The 18,005-nt window shown below is 41.8% G+C and overlaps 2 protein-coding genes and 5 non-coding genes across 7 annotated transcripts; 1 reads left to right on the forward strand and 6 right to left on the reverse strand.

Annotated features, from left to right (window-relative positions):
* Positions 1-746: 746 nt before the first annotated feature.
* On the reverse strand, positions 747-2,142 carry LOC116292456 (U-actitoxin-Oulsp2-like). Its single transcript, XM_089036356.1, has 4 exons — positions 1,906-2,142; positions 1,554-1,612; positions 1,096-1,244; positions 747-935 (listed from the first exon to the last, which is right to left on the reverse strand). The coding sequence occupies exons 3-4, from the start codon at positions 1,232-1,234 to the stop codon at positions 826-828; spliced, it is 249 nt and encodes an 82-aa protein (XP_088892482.1). The 5' UTR covers positions 1,235-1,244; positions 1,554-1,612; positions 1,906-2,142; the 3' UTR covers positions 747-825.
* Positions 2,143-4,652: 2,510 nt separating this feature from the next.
* Trnap-agg (transfer RNA proline (anticodon AGG)) lies at positions 4,653-4,724 on the forward strand. The gene has a single exon. It is a non-coding gene; the product is annotated as a tRNA-Pro (tRNA).
* A 379-nt stretch (positions 4,725-5,103) lies between these two features.
* Positions 5,104-5,175, reverse strand: Trnap-cgg (transfer RNA proline (anticodon CGG)). Its single transcript has one exon. It is a non-coding gene; the product is annotated as a tRNA-Pro (tRNA).
* Positions 5,176-5,718: 543 nt separating this feature from the next.
* Positions 5,719-5,790, reverse strand: Trnap-agg (transfer RNA proline (anticodon AGG)). Its single transcript has one exon. It is a non-coding gene; the product is annotated as a tRNA-Pro (tRNA).
* Positions 5,791-6,804: 1,014 nt separating this feature from the next.
* Trnap-ugg (transfer RNA proline (anticodon UGG)) lies at positions 6,805-6,876 on the reverse strand. The gene has a single exon. It is a non-coding gene; the product is annotated as a tRNA-Pro (tRNA).
* A 931-nt stretch (positions 6,877-7,807) lies between these two features.
* Trnap-ugg (transfer RNA proline (anticodon UGG)) lies at positions 7,808-7,879 on the reverse strand. The gene has a single exon. It is a non-coding gene; the product is annotated as a tRNA-Pro (tRNA).
* Positions 7,880-10,694: 2,815 nt separating this feature from the next.
* LOC148907159 (uncharacterized) lies at positions 10,695-15,668 on the reverse strand. Its single transcript, XM_089036342.1, has 2 exons — positions 15,180-15,668; positions 10,695-11,953 (listed from the first exon to the last, which is right to left on the reverse strand). The coding sequence occupies exons 1-2, from the start codon at positions 15,466-15,468 to the stop codon at positions 10,929-10,931; spliced, it is 1,314 nt and encodes a 437-aa protein (XP_088892468.1). The 5' UTR covers positions 15,469-15,668; the 3' UTR covers positions 10,695-10,928.
* Positions 15,669-18,005: the final 2,337 nt, after the last annotated feature.

Here is an 18,005-nt window from a genome sequence, read left to right on the forward strand (position 1 = left end):
TTGGATAGATCGCATCGCGGACTGGTCTAAATTCTCCGGTATTAACCGGTCTGATCGCATATTAATCTTACGGCGAAAACATTTTGTCCTTTTAAATGAAAATTGGTCATATAATAAAACTCTTATCAACCGAGCTTGGTCAGTCTGTACGGGATAATCTTCACCTCGGTCGGGTACAGACCTCACTGCGCTCGGTCTGTACATTCCGACCTCGATCAAGATTATCCCGTACAGACCTCCCGCTCGGTTAATAAGATCTAAATATTATATGATTCTTGTAAATAATAAAAAGTGCCCCCAAAAAACTAAGGTGTAGTCTTCTTGTAGAAATCTATGATAATGATCGTTATGCCTGGCCGGCAGGCATCCAGTAAAAATAATTGCTCATAAACGAGTGCCGCTTGCCTAAACCCATCAAAACGCCTCTCGTAATCAATATTCTCTTCTACCCTAAATACTCAGTAGCTCCTATGAAAATATTAATCTTTGTTTTCGCGTTATAAATCTGATAATTACTAGATCCACAAGAAAATTTTAAGAAAAGTTTCAAGAAAATATGAAAAGCTTAATTTAGTAAGAGTAGCAAAATAACACCTGGTGAAACTACCGTTGATTATATCGTTTGTTTAAAGTTTGCCATCGATTTTTAATTCACAATTTAAACTAAGATATACATAACTGGATATTATGCTTTCTTTGGTTGTATATAGTCAGACTAATTTTACGAAAGAAAAGAACAAACTCGATAGATTGACGACAATTGCTTTATTAGATCTACTTTTATTGTTTTATCGGCTTCCTTATTTGTTCGTCAGTGGTATTTGTTTAGCATTTACGACATGATTTAGCACAGTTCATTGCGTATTTTTGCGATCTACAGTTCCTGTTTTTTACCACATGTTTGCAAGTACCGGCAGGAAACCTGTCTTTACATACTGCAAATAAACAAAGAAAATATCTTAAGCTGATAATGTCAAGTTACTTGGAGATCGGGTGGGTGTGAAGAGGTTCCTAAGGTGAGTGATTTGACACAAACGACGGCCTTACAAAACATTATATAGTTTACATTATGCCTGAACAATGGCAATTTGATACCTCGTTTGAAATAAGGCCGTTCTTCTCCGTATTCCTCATCTCTCTCGAAATCATCCCGTGACAGTTCATCACGGCTGGAGGTAGCGGAGACGACAAGGATGGCACACAAAAGAAAGACAGCGATGAGTCTGGAATCCATGTTCAAATACCTATAACGTCCAAAAGTAGAGAGGTCTAATTTTCAGTGATTTGATATGATATGATGTGATGGGCAAAGCAAAGCAAAGCAAAGCAAAGCAAAGCAAAGCAAAGCAAAGCAAAGCAAAGCAAAGCAAAGCAAAGCAAAGCAAAGCAAAGCAAAGCAAAGCAAAGCAAAGCAAAGCAAAGCAAAGCAAAGCAAAGCAAAGCAAAGCAAAGCAAAGCAAAGCAAAGCAAAGCAAAGCAAAGCAAAGCAAAGCAAAGCAAAGCAAAAGCAAAGTAAAGCAAGCTTAAGATGCAATATTTGTGGATTGCCTCACCCTTTATCTGCAAATGATGCTGCGTGATCGAGGTCTCAAGAATTATGAGTTGTCTTGCTCTGATGAAAAATATAAATAGACAACTTATCATAAGCCGTACGCATTGAATCATACCTCCCTTTTCTTTTAGCTCTCAATGGATCGGAGAAACAGCATTTCTTTTTTTTTTTTTTTTTTTTTTTTTTTTTTTTGAGAATGCGAAGTGGTCGGTTGTTGTTTAACTTTTCAGAAAATGAAAGAACCGAGCTGTAAGTGGCTGAACCTGCAATTTTTTTTTCTACAAACACGAAATATCAAAATGTTTTCGAGGACTGAACGCGTAAACTTTATAGAAAAATTAAACGAAACTTACTTGTAAGTGCAGAACAAAGTGTGGCGTTCACTGCTATTGCGCCGCCTCTCACTAATGTGACCCGAGTTCGATCCCCGCCGTGCTCGGTTTCGTATGTGAGTAGAGTTGTTTGTTGGTTCTCTCCTGTGCTTCGAGGGTTTTTCTCCGGGTTCTCCGGTTTTCCTCACTCCGCAAAAATCAACTTCTAAATCCTAATTCGATCTTGGGCTTTCACCTAGCATGGATCTCAGGGTTCTGTTTGTGATTGCCCCACTATGTGATTACAGCCAAAACTGGTAGATTTTTTTAATGAAGACTTAATTTCCCTCAATTAGAAGACCGCCAGACAAACCACAATTGATCTAATGAAATATTAGCCTGTATGTTTATGCAAGTAGGCTATGTGTGTCGTCAGGTCTCTGCTTCGCCGAGCCTAGAAATGTGTGGTTTCCTTCAAAGAAACAATTTTCTTCCCCCGCCAGAATTTGTGGCATAGGTATTTCCAGTTCATCCAAGTTCCGTTTGCAACGGATAAAGATCAGTTGATGATAACGGGAAAAAAGGTTTGTTTTTGAAGATATATTTTCCTAATGGAAGATTGGTCTAGAACTTGGATGTTTTTATAAAGTTGGCGCCTAATAATTTACAGTAGTCTGAGGGGCGTATTTTGTGTTGTTCCATTAAGGATTTATATTTTCGACAAAGATCGAGTACTTACTATACCTTATCTATGTGAATATACCTCTATGCATTTTCGCTTTTTTACTCGTTTTACAAAGGCAATCATGATGAGTTCAAGCAAAATAGCAGATAATGCCCAACATGTTGGGACTTGTTGGGACCGTTTGAACACAATTACCAACACTATCCAGCAACTGCCACCAATGTTGGGTGTTGGTGCGGGCGTTTGCACGAGCCTAAAACATGAAATAAATTCCCTTATTAATAAACAAGAAAAGGCGAAATTCTGAACTCTAAATACTAATTTTCAAACGTAAATTTATACCTTAAACCAACTAACAGAAAAGGCCATATTCTACCCAACAAGTCTTAGTTTCCAGCCGTAAACCGGGAATAGGTTGCAAATATTCACATACGTAAAATAAACGTATGTAAAATTCGCGAGATGAACGCCAAAAGATTCCTACAGGAATTTTCCTTTTCGACCCCTACCGGCGGATACTTTTGCCGACATTCGACTTACCCTCTTCGCTTAGCGCTAATCACAGGAATCCCATCTTGAAAATTAGCGAGCTGAACGAACAGATTGCTACAGGAATTTTCCTATTCCACCCGTACCGGCGATATCCGGTTGCCGACATTCAACTACCCCTCTTCGCTTAACTAGTCACAGGGTTCCCAAAGTTTTTAACTCTGTATTTTCCTAGCTTTATATGATATGGCCCCTTAAACTTGTGTGCAAAGAGTGGAAAGGGTGGTTCTGCTTGTTCCGGTAGTATACAAACCCTTTAAATTCTGTATATTATAAAATGCCGACATCTTGTTCGGCCCTCTCGATTGGGATACCTGTGTTATGTTGAAAAATTGATGAGAGACCGAGACCGCCACCGGAACGCAGAATGAAGTGTCTGTTGCGCTACCTGGTGGACCCGTCGGATCCACTGGAAAATTAATCAAATTACACTGGCCCACGGTAAAGAGAACTGAATCAAGAAATATTTTGGTTCACTTTGCAGCGTCACAGTCACAGTCTTTAGTTTTCCATAGGTATGCAAAATCTATTCTATTAATTGCGTAGATTTACACGGTTGTAAAAATGCATTGCCGGATTTAACCAGAAGTAATTTCCTGTCTCGTGTGGGATTTTCATCTCGTAAATCAAAAGTTCTGAAAATAATTCTTTGCAACGGACAGCGCAAGGTTGTCAGTGTTTGACCAACCTTTTGGCTTGAGCAGCAAAACCCAACTGAACGAAGACCAACAACATTTCCAATGTCGGGGCCGAATTCTTCGGCGTAGCCGTAAATGCTTCGCGCTGCCATCCCAAATGGAAAGGATTAAGTATGCGTTCAATGCCATCAGCGTCACATGTGGACCTCAAAGAAAGAATATGGCGAGAGTACTATGGAGGGAGCTAGCAGACGAGCTCGAAGCAAAATGTAAGCAATAGAAATTTTAAAAATATTTTATTTAAGTGTCTTGTCATTTTAGCGTTTTCGCCACTGATATGGGAAGCTTTTCACTCACACACACTACCACTACATTCAATTTTGCATGCACACAACGCTCAACTCACATGCAGACACATGTTTATTTTTACGGAGGGAGGAAACCGGAGAAACCCGGAGAAAATCCTCGTAGCATGGGAGAGAACAACACATCAAACAAACTCATGGTGACCACAGGGCTCGAACCAGTGACCCGTACCGTAAAAATCACAGTGGCGAATGACGACGTTTTAGCAGCGTAAGCCACCCATGCTACCCAATTTTCTCTCATTTTTATGAAGAAAAAAAAAATTAACACAAAATTTAATTCCCTTCCTTACACTACTAAAAAACACTAAAGAATTTTATTCCCAATGAATAGAACACCTAACAAGGGAAGTTCATATTTTTTGTTCTTTTACGTTTCTTTACTCAGTGTAAGTCAAATAAAATCGTCGTTAAAGACAGCAGCAAGGAGAAAGAATGGATTTACATTTGCATGCAGGTAGGGCTATAAATCAGATTGTTGGATTTTGAAAAAAGTTCAGATTGCGATCAAAGTTTTGTCTGAAAATGCGAGGCTATTCTGTCAGTAAAATCGGCCCGTTGGTCTAGTGGTATGATTCTCGCTTAGGGTGCGAGAGGTCCCGGGTTCAATTCCCGGACGGGCCCTTTCTTTTAGACGATTTTTCAATCCCACATCACGTCATCACGTGGTCGATTTGAAATGTACTTGCGGATAACGTAACATACGCTACGAAGGCGATTTAAAAAGTCACAATTACCTCGGTCTACTGGGAAGAGTAGTAATGCTGGCACGAGGCTCCAAAATATCAAAATTATAGTTAATGTTACAATCTATAGGGACTGAATATTGACGTCTTTTGATATACCCTTCTCTATCACAACTGATCATAATTTGACTGTTGCTCTCATATAATGGAAGCAAAATGAACTACAAAACTTACAATACCTAATGAAGAGTGCCTTTGTTGTTGACAATTTTCACTGGCCGGGATGCAACTCGCGATGAAAATCCTCAAAAATGGTTGGGTCCGTCCGGGAATTGAACCCGGGAACTCTCGCACCCGAAGCGAATATCATACCACTAGACCAACGGACCGCTTTTGATGAATTGATTGTTTGTACCCGGTTCCTTCTGTTACTTCATTCGAGTGCTGATACCCTCGTGTTTATAAATGTTGGTAAGTCCTAGAACAAAATTTCGAGGAGACGTCAAAAAAGATACTGCCAAGCCGATGTAATTCTTAGATTGAACGTTACGAGATCGTGGCCATATTGGTGCCATCTAACAAACGATTCCTCATTAGCATTCATTGTTAACGGCTCCACAATGGCCGCCATGTTTTTGTCTTTTTGGGAGTGCTTGCAACCAATCAATAGTCTCCTTCACAGTTCCCTGCTCCATCTTGAAAGGTAGCCGTGCCTTTCCATCGAAGCGAGACGAACGGTGAGCTTGCAATGTTAGAGACCTTTTTTAACACCTTAGAAAATTATTCGCATGTCTCTATCATTGCAAGCTCACCGTTCGTCTCGCTTCGATGCAAAGGCACGGCTACCTTTCAAGACGGCGCAGGGAACTGTGGAGGGGACTATTGCGTGATTCCAAGAAGTTTTTAAGTGAAAAGAATCATCAAAAAATGAAGGGCCCGTCCGGGAATTGAACCCGGGACCTCTCGCACCCTAAGCGAGAATCATACCACTAGACCAACGGGCCGATTGATGAAATGTTTTAGGATCTCTCGCACATCTTCTTGCTGTTACAGCTTCAATTTATCTAGAACCTACATTTTTACATTTTTACATGTTTACATTAAGAAAAGATTACTTCCGATTAGAACAAATTATCCTCAAAAAAGACCTCAAAAAAGATAGTCCCAAGGCTGAAACATCCTAATTTCATGCAACTGTACCAAGGAGTACCAAGAGGTTTTTACTTAAAAGAAGCATCAAAAAGGAAAGGGTCCTTTCGGGAGATGAACCCGAGAACTCTCACCTCCAAAGCAAGATTCATAACACTAGACCAACGGGCCTAATGATGGATGCAATTACTAGTACTGCATTTCTTCTGCATGCTAGTTGAAAGTTAACTCCTAAGACCTGCATTTTTACATTTTATTATGGCTACCTTTGGTTACATTCAAATATCGAGGACACACATCAAAAAAGATAGTCCCAAGCCTAGGTATCCTATCCGGCGTACCAAGAGGTTTTTAAGTGAATAGGAAAGGGCACTTCCGGTAACTGAGCACAGTACCTCTCGTTTCGTAATATAAAATAGCCAGTGGTTAACAAACCTGTGGCCCTCATTCCATGATCGAATTAGAATTTAGGAGTTGATTTTTGCGGAGGGAGGACAACCGGAGAACCCGGAAAACCCTTGAAGCACAGGAGAGAACCAACAAACAACTCTACTCATATGCAACACCAAACCTAACTCGGGTCGCAATGATGAGAGACGAGCTCTCACACCGCTACGCCACCCGTGCTTCTTATTACCACTAGACCAACTGGCCCATTGATGACAAATTTTAGGATCTAGTCTATATCTTCTGCTAACTACTAGAACCTACATGTTTACATTACGCATAGGTTTCCTTCTGTTAAAACAAAGTTTCTAGGAGACATTAAAAAAGATAGTCCCTAGGCCTAGACATCGATCCTAGATTCATGCACTTGCAGGGCAGGGTACCAAGAGGTTTTTAACAAAACTTTTTGTCAAAATTGGAAAGGGCACGTCCGGGAATTGAACCCGGGACCTCTCGCACCCAAAGCGAGAATCATACCACTAGACCAACAGGCCAATTGATTAATTCTATCATGTTCTGTTTTTGGTAAATTTCGTGGGCAAGTTACTTCGATTGAACTACAAAAGAAAGACCTCCAATTTTACATTACGGTATGGTTACCTTCGGTTAGGAAAACATTTGATGGAACATCAAAAACATAGTTTCAAGTCTAAGGTACAATACCGTCGTGTAAGGGCGTGGTACCATTGCCAAGACTTAAGATGAGGATAATCTGCGGATGAGATGGAAAGGGAGGTTTTTGTATACAGACATTTTTTTACAGCCGGACACAGTGGTCTTAATGGTGTTTCTTCTTGTGACTTTTTAAATCGCCTTCGTAGCGTATGTTACGTTATCCGCAAGTACATTTCAAATCGACCACGTGATGCCAATGTTGTACCACGAGGACAAGTTTTTTACACCACGTGATCAAATTCAGTCAAGTTTTAATCACGTGGTGTAAAAAAACTTGTCCTCGTGGTACAACATTGGCATCACGTGGTCTATTTGAAATGTACTTCTGGATAACATAACAGACGCTACGAAGGCGATTAAAAAATCACAACTACCTCGGTCTACTGGGAAGAGTAGTAGGTATACACTCAGTTACTATGGTTTCACAACCTCAAGAAGTTATAGCTAGAATATATCTAATAGAGTATAAATTGCTTCTATTGTTTACTTTCCTTTGAAAATAAAAGACAATAACCTCACAATCCTTGTAGTACTCTTTAAAATAGATAATGTGTAGTTGCTTGAGGGACAATATCTTAATTTCACTGAAAAAAACTGCTGCGGTCTTTCAACGTTTGCGTCTTTGTGCTAAATCATTCTATTGTCTGACGGGGAAGCATGATGGAACAATTTTGGTTGCAAAAGAGTAGGGGAGGGAATGACAATGAAAATATAATTTTAACGGGGGATTGAAAAATCGTCTAAAAGAAAGGGCCCGTCCGTGAATTGAACCCGGGACCTCTCGCACCCAAAGCGAGAATCATACCACTAGACCAACAGGCCAATTGATTAATTCTATCATGTTCTGTTTTTGGTAAATTTCGTGGGCAAGTTACTTCGATTGAACTACAAAAGAAAGACCTCCAATTTTACATTACGGTATGGTTACCTTCGGTTAGGAAAACATTTGATGGAACATCAAAAACATAGTTTCAAGTCTAAGGTACAATACCGTCGTGTAAGGGCGTGGTACCATTGCCAAGACTTAAGATGAGGATAATCTGCGGATGAGATGGAAAGGGAGGTTTTTGTATACAGACATTTTTTTACAGCCGGACACAGTGGTCTTAATGGTGTTTCTTCTGTCCAATTATTTGACAAGTTTAATCATGTGTACAATTTGGTTCTAAAAACAAGTTGTTGCCGGTTTTATTCCACAAATTTTCCTTCGTTATTCGGGGAAATTTAATCACTAATTTCCCTCGTGCCATGGTATTACTTATAAACCATATTTTCATTTCATGCAAATTAATTTTTGCTCGAATAAAATTTGCTGCGCCCTCGGGACTTTTACAAATTTGCCCTTGTTATTCGGGGAAATGTAATCACTAATTTACCATTAGCACATGCGCAGTAGAATGTTAGGGATTGAACCTCGTGTAGCTCTACGTCATGTTGTTGACTAAATAAATAGCTTGATAACGCTAAGTTCACGAACGATACGCCATTTGGAATTATGCAGCATTCTTAAAGTGGCACTAGGACGAAAATCGCTCCAAAATTAATTAAAACTCTTCTATTCGAACAAGAACTTTGATAATAACTCAATGGAATATCTTTTTGATATTCGAAAGAAAAGTGCCAAAATTTTACGCGCTTTATTTTCGTCCACCATTAATATTTTATCTCGCGGCCAAATAGTTTTTTGACAGAGAAATTCACTTATGTACGCGCATGAAGGTCCTCACCTCCTGTTTGGCCTCAGGCCCTATTTAATAAAAGGACCAACTCAAGAGTTTGGAAGCGAGTTGAGGATCTCCTCCAGATAGATCCAATGCCAGCCAGAAAAATGATGATGGACAAAACCAAGTTCAAACATCTGCTCAGAAGATGTTTCCTGGAGCAGTTGTGCCCTAAGTCCAAGGACGGGCCGAGAGGGAAAACCTGATGATGATGATGATTTATGTACAGCGGTTTTACTCTGTGACGTCATACTTTCAACCCATTCAATTCACGTTATGTTGGCATCCTTTTGACCATACATTTCTTATTAAATCACCTGAAGTTTATTTGATGTTTTAAGCGCGTTATCGTGTAGCGAATCAACCTAAATATTCTTTTTCAAATCTTCGATACCTTTTTAAATGATGGAAAGTCCTTTGGACGCTTACTTTGTTTATCATGAAGAGTTAGAACCAGTTGCTGCCCATGGCAAAATATTGGGTGACATTTGCTTGTTATTTTTGATTTTCGTCCCCAGTCCCCTAAATTTTGACCCAAAATCTTCGTAAAAATGGAAAAACTTTGAGTGAAAATGAAATTTTGACAATGTTGTAACTAAGTTTCTTCAAATGTACGACCGAATTTAAGTTCTTTAGCTACTATTCTAACTACAAATGTTAAAATATTCCTGAAAGCTGAAAAAAAGGCAATGTAAATCCGAGTTCGAAAATTCAAGGTGAGATACAGAGCTTGACCACAAACGTGACTCGTTAGTCCGCACGGCCATCACTTTAAGCGGCTATAAATTATTCAAAACATGCATTTTCCTAAATGTACGAGTGGATCTAGGAGGTCTGGCATCTTATTATCGTTTTTGCACCAAATTCGAAACATTTTGAATAAAAAAGTCTCTGTAAATAAGCACTCGAAAACAGATGATGTTTGCGATTCCGGGCTTGCCCTCGCTTATGATTAACTGTGTTATGCATGTGATTGCGCTGGCCTTGTTTTGTGCCGAAGCCGAGCCATACAAAACGAAAAATACAAAGAAAACAATGCGAGAAATGTCGGGAATAATATAGCCGCGACAGTATTATTCTTCATTTCAGACCTTGATAAAGTTCAATTAGCTCTACTTTAAAAAATTACATGAAGGAAATTTAATCTTCAGTCTTGAAATTAAAAGTTATAGTGCCTTTTGTGGAACAATTTTAAAGAGTTTTCAACTTAATTCTTTGTTTTGTTGTACTAAATTTCTTTATGAAATGTATAAATCGGCAGAACAAGAAGCTGACGGAATCAAAGAGGTGGATAGCAAGACTATTATTAGAAAAAATTCTGTCTTAAAGATCCTGATAGAGAATGTATGCCAGAAATGCAATGTTCCTGGAGTCATACTCAATTCTAGACTTATACCGATGTTCAAAACAAACAAAGCTAGTTGTCTTCGAATTCAAATGAGTTTGACCCAAAAGATTTAAATATCGTACGTACTTCGATCGATTAAACTCATCACACGTAGATGAGCTTGGCGTTGGTGCTTGGGTGGGAGGAGCCTCGGGAACTCGGCGGAGGTCAGCGGTTACTATGGCAACCCTATCACCTTCCACCTAGCACCGTCACACTGACTTGGCAGTGGAATACTTACCTATACTTACCTTAGTGGAGGGTGGGTGGGAAAACAAATAGCGTTGGTGTAGCGTACAAACTGCGTAAGCTAGCGTTAGCGATATGAGATAGCGCATAGCGTTAGCGAAATCGGATAGCACGTGGCGTTAGCGAAATTGGATAGCACCCGATGCAAGCTTCGTCCCCAGATACCATCTGTTCATCATTCATCTCATTGCGTGAGACATTAATTTGCTTATCAGATGGCCGCGAAGCTATAGCCTTTTGATGACAGATACTTGCGATAACAGGCAACTTAGTTCAAGTCTAACTTTGCTTAAATATTTTATTTAACCACATTTAAACTCATCACACGTAGATGAGCTTGGCGTTGGTGCTTGGGTGGGAGGAGCCTCGGGAACTCGGCGGAGGTCAGCGGTTACTATGGCAACCCTATCACCTCCAAATGATTCTCCAAGGTGCTTGGAGAGGAGGAACAGGAAGAAGGGCCTCCCACCACAATGATCCAAGCACCAACCCAAACTAAGGTCACTCCAGGAAATTAAGCTTGAGAAAGATAGCGCGAGATCGAGGCTAAGGATTCTGTAGGTGTCCGGATATAACTTTGATAAGCATTACTAGTCCATCTGCCAAGGGTTTGGATCATGTGATCTGGAACACCGTTGCGCGCTGCAACTGTGGCGGCTCCAATCCTGAAGCTATGGCTGGAAAAATTACCAGTCACTCCCGCACCAGCGAAAATATCCCTCAGCCACGACGTCAGCAACTCTCGAGACAATGGTTGGCCATTCTTTAATAAGAATAGTGGACCTGAAGCATTTCCTCTTTTATGCAGAAAAGCGGACATTGCAGTCACCGCACACAGTGGGGAGACGCCACAACCAATGTGAACATAGCACCCTGCGCGGAAAGGATCGGTTTTGGATGCTTTGATCCATACCCGTAAGCACGATGGTCGGTCCAAATTATCAAACGACAAGTCCGAGACCTGCAGGTGAATGGTGGGGTCGAAACTGGCCAAGCTGGAGACCGTAAACTCTGCCGATCGCAGGAAACCAAAGTATGCGAGCGTACATGACGACCAAAACATGGCATGGTCAAACGAGTCAATATCCAGGGCCTTGAAAATGGTGAGCATGAGAGCGTCGGTAATCGGTAGACGCTGTGAAAACTGGGACCCTTGGGAACGTTTAATGCCCCGAAAGACTTGATGCAGCCGCGGACAATTTACCAATGGATCTGCGTGACCCTGCTCGATGTGAAGGGCCCGAACCGCTGACAGGTAGACTTTAATAGACCGATGCTGAAGCGACTGTGCCAGAAACGTTACAAAAAGACATAAAGTTCTCTCATCTGCAGGTAAGACAGGAACTTTGCCAAGCTGATGGCAAAAATCAATAAATTTACGCTGAGCAGACGCGTAAGTGCGACGTGTGGTGGGAGCCCGGCCATTTAGGAGGAATTCCTGACACTGTTTCTTTAGAGTGGACTGGTCAAGTTGAGAAGAAGCTGATGCGGAATTGGAGTTGGGGATCGGTGTGCTGAAGGAGCCAAACGCCTGAACTCCTGCCAACGAAAACGGGATAAGGCATCAGCGATTGCATTGTGGACGCCGGGTATGTGGAGCGACGAAAAGGAAAAGTTAAAGCGCGCTGCCGCTAGCAACAGACTGCGCAACAGCCGCATCAGGTCGGGGACTTTAGAAGTCCTGCCGTTCAGCATGAACACCACAGCCTCGTTGTCGGAACGAAAGATGACATGCTTTTTGGACCACCGATGGCCCCACACATGCGCGGCTAGAACGATCGGAAAGAGTTCCTTATATGCAATAGATTGAGAACCCTGCTTCTCCAACCAGACACCGTTGAACCACGCTTGGTCCAGAAAAGCTCCATAACCAATTGCTCCTGAGGCGTCCGATACCACCTGGGTATCGCCTACGACTGGGATACCAGGATACAGCCAAAAAGAAACCCCGTGCCACGTAGAGAGGAACTGGTGCCACCAGTCTAAGTCGCGATGGAACTCGCAATTCAGACGTATAGGATGGTCTCGCTTGCGGAAACAGCCTAGCAGGTCAATCATGCGCCGTATAAACGTGCGACCAGGCCACACCACCTTCGCTGCGTGGTGGAGGTGGCCAATCAACGATTCTAGGTGATGTCTATTACACCAGCGTCGCGACCGCCAGGTAGCAATCAACAGTTTAAGGTTGCATAACTTATCTGCTGGCAAACGAGCAATTTGGTTCACTGAGTCCAATTCGATGCCTAAAACAACCAGGGTAGTATCAGGGCCTATGCATTTGTCGGGATGTAGCGGAACACCTAGAGTGCGGCATACTTGACGTGACTTAGCTAGATTAACTGCGCAGGCGTCAGTGTTAGGAGGGCCCGCCATGATAAAATCATCAAGATAATGAACGAGATTGCTAACTTGGTAATTGTTCACCAAAATCCACTCTATCATCGAGGCTACCGCATTGAAAATAAACGGGGCTGATCGAAGACCAAAAGGTAACGCTAAGTCAACGTAATACTTTCCGCGCCACTTCATACCGAGAAGGTACCTGTCAGAAGGATGAACCGGAATATTACGGTAGGCCGATTCGACGTCGAACTTTGCCATCAGTGCTCCGGTACCAAGGCTAGAGATCATCCGAATGATTTGATCAACCCTGACATACTGAAGGGTAAAAGCCTCGCGGTCGATACCATCGTTCACGCTAAGTCCCCTGGGAGATGAAAGGTCGACTATGAGCCTCCATTTTCCAGGCTGGCCACGCTTAGGTATCACCCCAAAGCTGCTGACGTGCAGGTCAGGAAGGGGAGGTTCGGAGAAGGGGCCCGCGACCCTGTTCGACCTGACCTCGTTTTGCAGATACGAATCAATCACCTGAGGGTTGTGGATAGCGGTTTCCTTGTTACTCTTGGCCGATCTTAAAGAGCTGAGTTGACTTTGGAATCCAACTTTGAAACCATATCGAATCCCACTTAAAACATAAGCCACTTCAATCTGGTCTGGGTGTGATAGCAACTCTTGGGAAAACCACTCTACACTAAGGGGCGTGACGTCAGATACCAACGGGAGGTCAAGCATAGCTGAAAGAAGATACAATACGACCGTGAAAATAATAGTGACCGGCAGATGTTCCGAACTGCTCACACGACTTAAAAAGAGATACGTGAGGCGATAAACGACGAGTAAAGCTAATTACCCTAGATAGGAACTTAGACGGGGTAAAGTTACATGCACATAAACATAATATATCGAGAGTAAAGTATATGCTATGGGAGGGGGAGGACCCACTCTGGCGATAACGCGGGACTCGAAAAGAACGAAAAATTAGCAAAATAAACGCGTAAGAGGGTCCCGACGTAAAGCTTGAAATGCTGTTGCGATAGCATACAAAGGGACCTACAGAGACAGCTAGAAGACGGCTTAATTGTCCTAATAACGCCGCAGCCAATCATAGAGGCCAGACTGACAGCAAAGCTAATTTATTAAGGGCCTGGTTACGCGAAAAGATTGTATCAAGGTTTTGTAAATATAACGCGCTAAAAGGTATGACAGCATAGAGAGATAACACAAAAGTCCTAGCACGAAAGGTTTTTTTTTTTTTTTTTTTGTAATATATATATGTATATATATCATATGCAATGAAATACCAATGACATTGTCTGCGTTTCTTATAAAGCCTAGCATGCAGAAAAGAAATAACGACGGAACGAAATGTCCCGAGACCATTGAAACGTTCCAGACAATTGACAATACACAATCTAAATGCACTTGAACTGTCTAGACAAGATTACGAGCGAAAATTATAGAGTGCTATACAAGATAGCTAAAGCTAAAGAACAAATTAAACGGAACATTTTTTTTGTTTTTTTGTAAGAACCATAAGTATAACATAAAGTACTAGCGTGCTTGGATTAGCGGCGCTTAGACCTGTGAAGTTCCCCCGACGACTCGGCAAACGTGGATTTCCGTTTGGACTCCGAAGACTCGTCGGTCCCACTCGGGCAATCTACCAAGCGATGGCGGCCAGAACATGAAGAGCACTTGTGTGCGAAGCGGCAGCCACTATAACGCGAAGAACACTGCCCCCGATTCCAAGAACGGCATATGGTGTCGCTATTGGATGAGCCCTTGGGTTCTGCTCCTTCAGCAGCTGTAGCACTGAGAGCGCGTGGGACAGATCCCGCGGTGTGGAAACTGTAGAGCTGGCTATTGATGTGCGACCAGTCTGTGAGTTTGCTTGCTGCTGCGTGCTCACGAAAAGCCTTATCGTAAGACAGCCAAGCCCGGCCGCTAAACTGGCGATAGGTTCGCAGAATAAGCAGCTTGTAGAGCAAAAGATCTTTCCAGCGATTGGGAAAATAAGAAGTCAGCACGAGCGAGTAAATGCTGAACGCCTCGACCCACGTCATTATGTCCTCTACCTTTCGCCGCTGGCGCTTGGGCGTAGAGGTCAAAACGATGCGACCATCAAAGAAGAGTTGGGGCTCGTTTTCCGTTTCCACCAGGTTAGGAGAAATGAGATCGCTCATGTCGACGAACTTGCCACTGACGATCTGGGTAACCAGCTTTGCGGGAACGGGAGAGCAACCTGGGCCAACGATAAAAGGCTGATGCAAGACCGCCGAAATAGATGGCAATGATGGCGCCCAAACCGACGAGACGGAGCTCGGCACAGATGCTGAGAAAGCTAGCGTAGCGCTCGTGTCAGCCAATGACTGCGATGGTAGGGTAAAAGTGCTGGCGAATGAAGGTACAGGTAAAATAGACGTACCTGTAGCGTCCTGCGTAGCAGAAACCACTGCGGAGGTGGAAGAAGTTGGCAGTGCAGGCTGTGAAGAATAAGGTGGCGAGGAGGACGAGTTTCCTGACCCATTTGCAGAGGATGCCTCCAAAACCGCTTGAACAACCTCCCGGATAATCTCCTGCCGGTCTTCTGCAGAGAGTACGGCCGTACTACTTCGTGTAGCCCGAGACATAACGAGAGTATAGCGTAAAAACAAATAGCGTTGGTGTAGCGTACAAACTGCGTAAGCTAGCGTTAGCGATATGAGATAGCGCATAGCGTTAGCGAAATCGGATAGCACGTGGCGTTAGCGAAATTGGATAGCACCCGATGCAAGCTTCGTCCCCAGATACCATCTGTTCATCATTCATCTCATTGCGTGAGACATTAATTTGCTTATCAGATGGCCGCGAAGCTATAGCCTTTTGATGACAGATACTTGCGATAACAGGCAACTTAGTTCAAGTCTAACTTTGCTTAAATATTTTATTTAACCACATATAAATTTGCTCTTTATTGATATTTTCTTTTTTGGTTTGAATCTTTTCCCTTGTATACCAACTAAGCCGTCTTCTAAAGTTTTAAACAACCCTTTCTCGGGACGCTTACGCTTACCCGCCATTTTGAAAGCTGGCTCCTCCACGCATACGCTATATTATTCATGTCCAAAATGCGCAAGCCTGGGGCGAATGTCTCGTCTGAGTGGCCAATATTTTCGTATGTGAAGAAGTTATCGTGTGTAAAAGAGAAGTTGAAGGCGAACTAGAAGAAGAAGCCATGCTTGGGAAGAGATTTTCATAAAAATCTTTACTTTCATTCCATGATTTGCAGCTAGTAGGAAACATGAGGGCTTAATTTAACATATACGAGTGGTTTATTTATTTTTTCGTGTCGTATTTAATTTTAAAAAATATTTAAAAAAATATTTTTACGAAGCCAACAAGTCCTGGTTGTCACTCTACTCCGTATTGGAATTTCAATGATATACAAAATTGTTCATATTTACAAACATTTGCTACGTGCAGTACTCCCAGTGACTCCCATTTTTTATTTACTCATTTTACTCCTAATATGATGTACTTCTATCATACAATTCTTTTAAATCTGATAATCGAATCTTTTGCCAAGGAACGTTTTTAATTCTTCCTTATAATGTATCCTAACAATATTCTAGCAATGCAGATTGGAAATTTCCATTCAAGTTGACGTTCTAAACGTTATGGACTGTCTTATGAAGAGGCCCTATTAGGGGGGTACCCATGTAGGGGGTACCTCTGTCCTCGAATTTCACCCCTAACATGGCCTCGCTGTCAATAATTCATTACCTCAGTCTGTCGTTCGGCGCTAGTTTGCTGCTCTCTTGTCCGCTTTTAAAGACCATGTCGCTAATATACGTTGGAATTTACCCTTAACAGGGCCCCTCTATATATCAGCCGGGTAGCTGAATTGGCCACCCTGTTTAAATAAATTCTTTGATTGATTGATTGATTGATTGATTGATTGATTGATTGATTGATTGAGAAAAACATCATGATGGGTGAGAGCCGCGAGGGAGAAATTATTTGCCGATATGCCGAAGAGAGAGGTAAATAGTAGCTTGCGAAGCACTAATAAAAATCAATATTTTATAACCAAAGTCATAAATCTCAGGCATCGAAACGTCGTAAATTTAAACTTCCATTACTGCTTCGTCTAACTCGTTAAGTAAATACGTTCTAAAGTGGGCTGGAAATAAATTAAGTTAAATTTCCAAGAAATATAAGAGCTTAATTTGATTCAGTTTTTAAAGCAATAAATTGGCAGCTAATGGCTAATAAAACGACGTTTGTCCTTCCGTCATTTTCAATTATACGACCAATTTAAAGTTTCAAACAGGAGGGAGGGGGCGTCTCTATTGTTTCCAGCTTTGCATTTCAGGACAGTATTGTTTCCATTCGTGACGTCACATAGCAGCAGATGGATTGCTCAGTCGGGATTTTTGTTCTGATTGATATGAGTAAACCGCCATAACAGCTGGAAAATGGACCAAAAGAAAGTCTAAGTCATATATTGAAACTCTTTTAAAAGCTAAATTCGCCTCCTATGTAGTAGTTTCATAGTCTGCTTTGTATTAACATTTTTTGATATTTCACTTTATCATTTAATTCTGCACAGAACGTGCGTCATATGGGAAAAGACCATGCTAAACAACTTATCGTATTTATGAGAGCTGGAACGTGACGTCACTAATGGGAACAACACTGTTCCAGCCATTTGCCTAAGGACCGGGACCCATCCCTCCTGGTTTTGAATAATAAAAGGGCATTCGTCGGCTGCCAACATTAAAAGCATGATCTGAAAAAATTTAACCACTGAAAGTTTAGAATGGAAGGAAGTACATAGTATTTTTATCTTTTGCTTTTTTAAGGGAGGAGGGAAGGGGTTGGGGAATGGGATAGGGGTCATTTAAATTGTTCGTTTAGATTCAGGAGAAGAAAAAAACTGCCATCTCAACTATTATATCATAGATGTCCTCATCGAAATTGTGTCTATTCCACCCCGTTGGCTCAGTTGGTTAAAGGTGATAGATGGATAGATTGATCGATTTATAAGGACAAGAACAATTAAGAAGGTACACTTAACAAAAGTCGACCACATTAGGTTTTCGGATCTGCAAACGACGGAGAGATAAACGGAATTCGAGAAAGTATACTGAGAAGGATGTAAGATGAAAGACTTGTCAGTCTTAGCAGAAACACAGGCGAAACGCTTTTTAAAGGAGTACAAAAAGGCAATGGGATGCATTAGACGTGCACTTTACACTTTTAAGGGTGC

This window comes from Actinia tenebrosa, unplaced genomic scaffold, assembly GCF_029948245.1.
Source record: "Actinia tenebrosa isolate PJP-AT-01 unplaced genomic scaffold, QUT_ActTen_1.0 PGA_scaffold4__44_contigs__length_22323623, whole genome shotgun sequence".
Classification (NCBI taxonomy): Eukaryota; Metazoa; Cnidaria; class Anthozoa; order Actiniaria; family Actiniidae; genus Actinia; species Actinia tenebrosa.

Bases quoted from the DNA above. Each gene is read 5' to 3' on its own strand.
- LOC116292456 (XM_089036356.1), bottom strand. From the start codon at position 1,234: ATGGATTCCAGACTCATCGCTGTCTTTCTTTTGTGTGCCATCCTTGTC. The intron at 936-1,095 runs GTATCAAATTGC...GTTTATTTGCAG, and splicing joins ACGGCCTTATTTCAAACGAG to TATGTAAAGACAGGTTTCCT.
- LOC148907159 (XM_089036342.1), bottom strand. From the start codon at position 15,468: ATGCGCTATCTCATATCGCTAACGCTAGCTTACGCAGTTTGTACGCTA. The intron at 11,954-15,179 runs GTACGTCTATTT...TTTCGTTGGCAG, and splicing joins TGCTACGCAGGACGCTACAG to GAGTTCAGGCGTTTGGCTCC.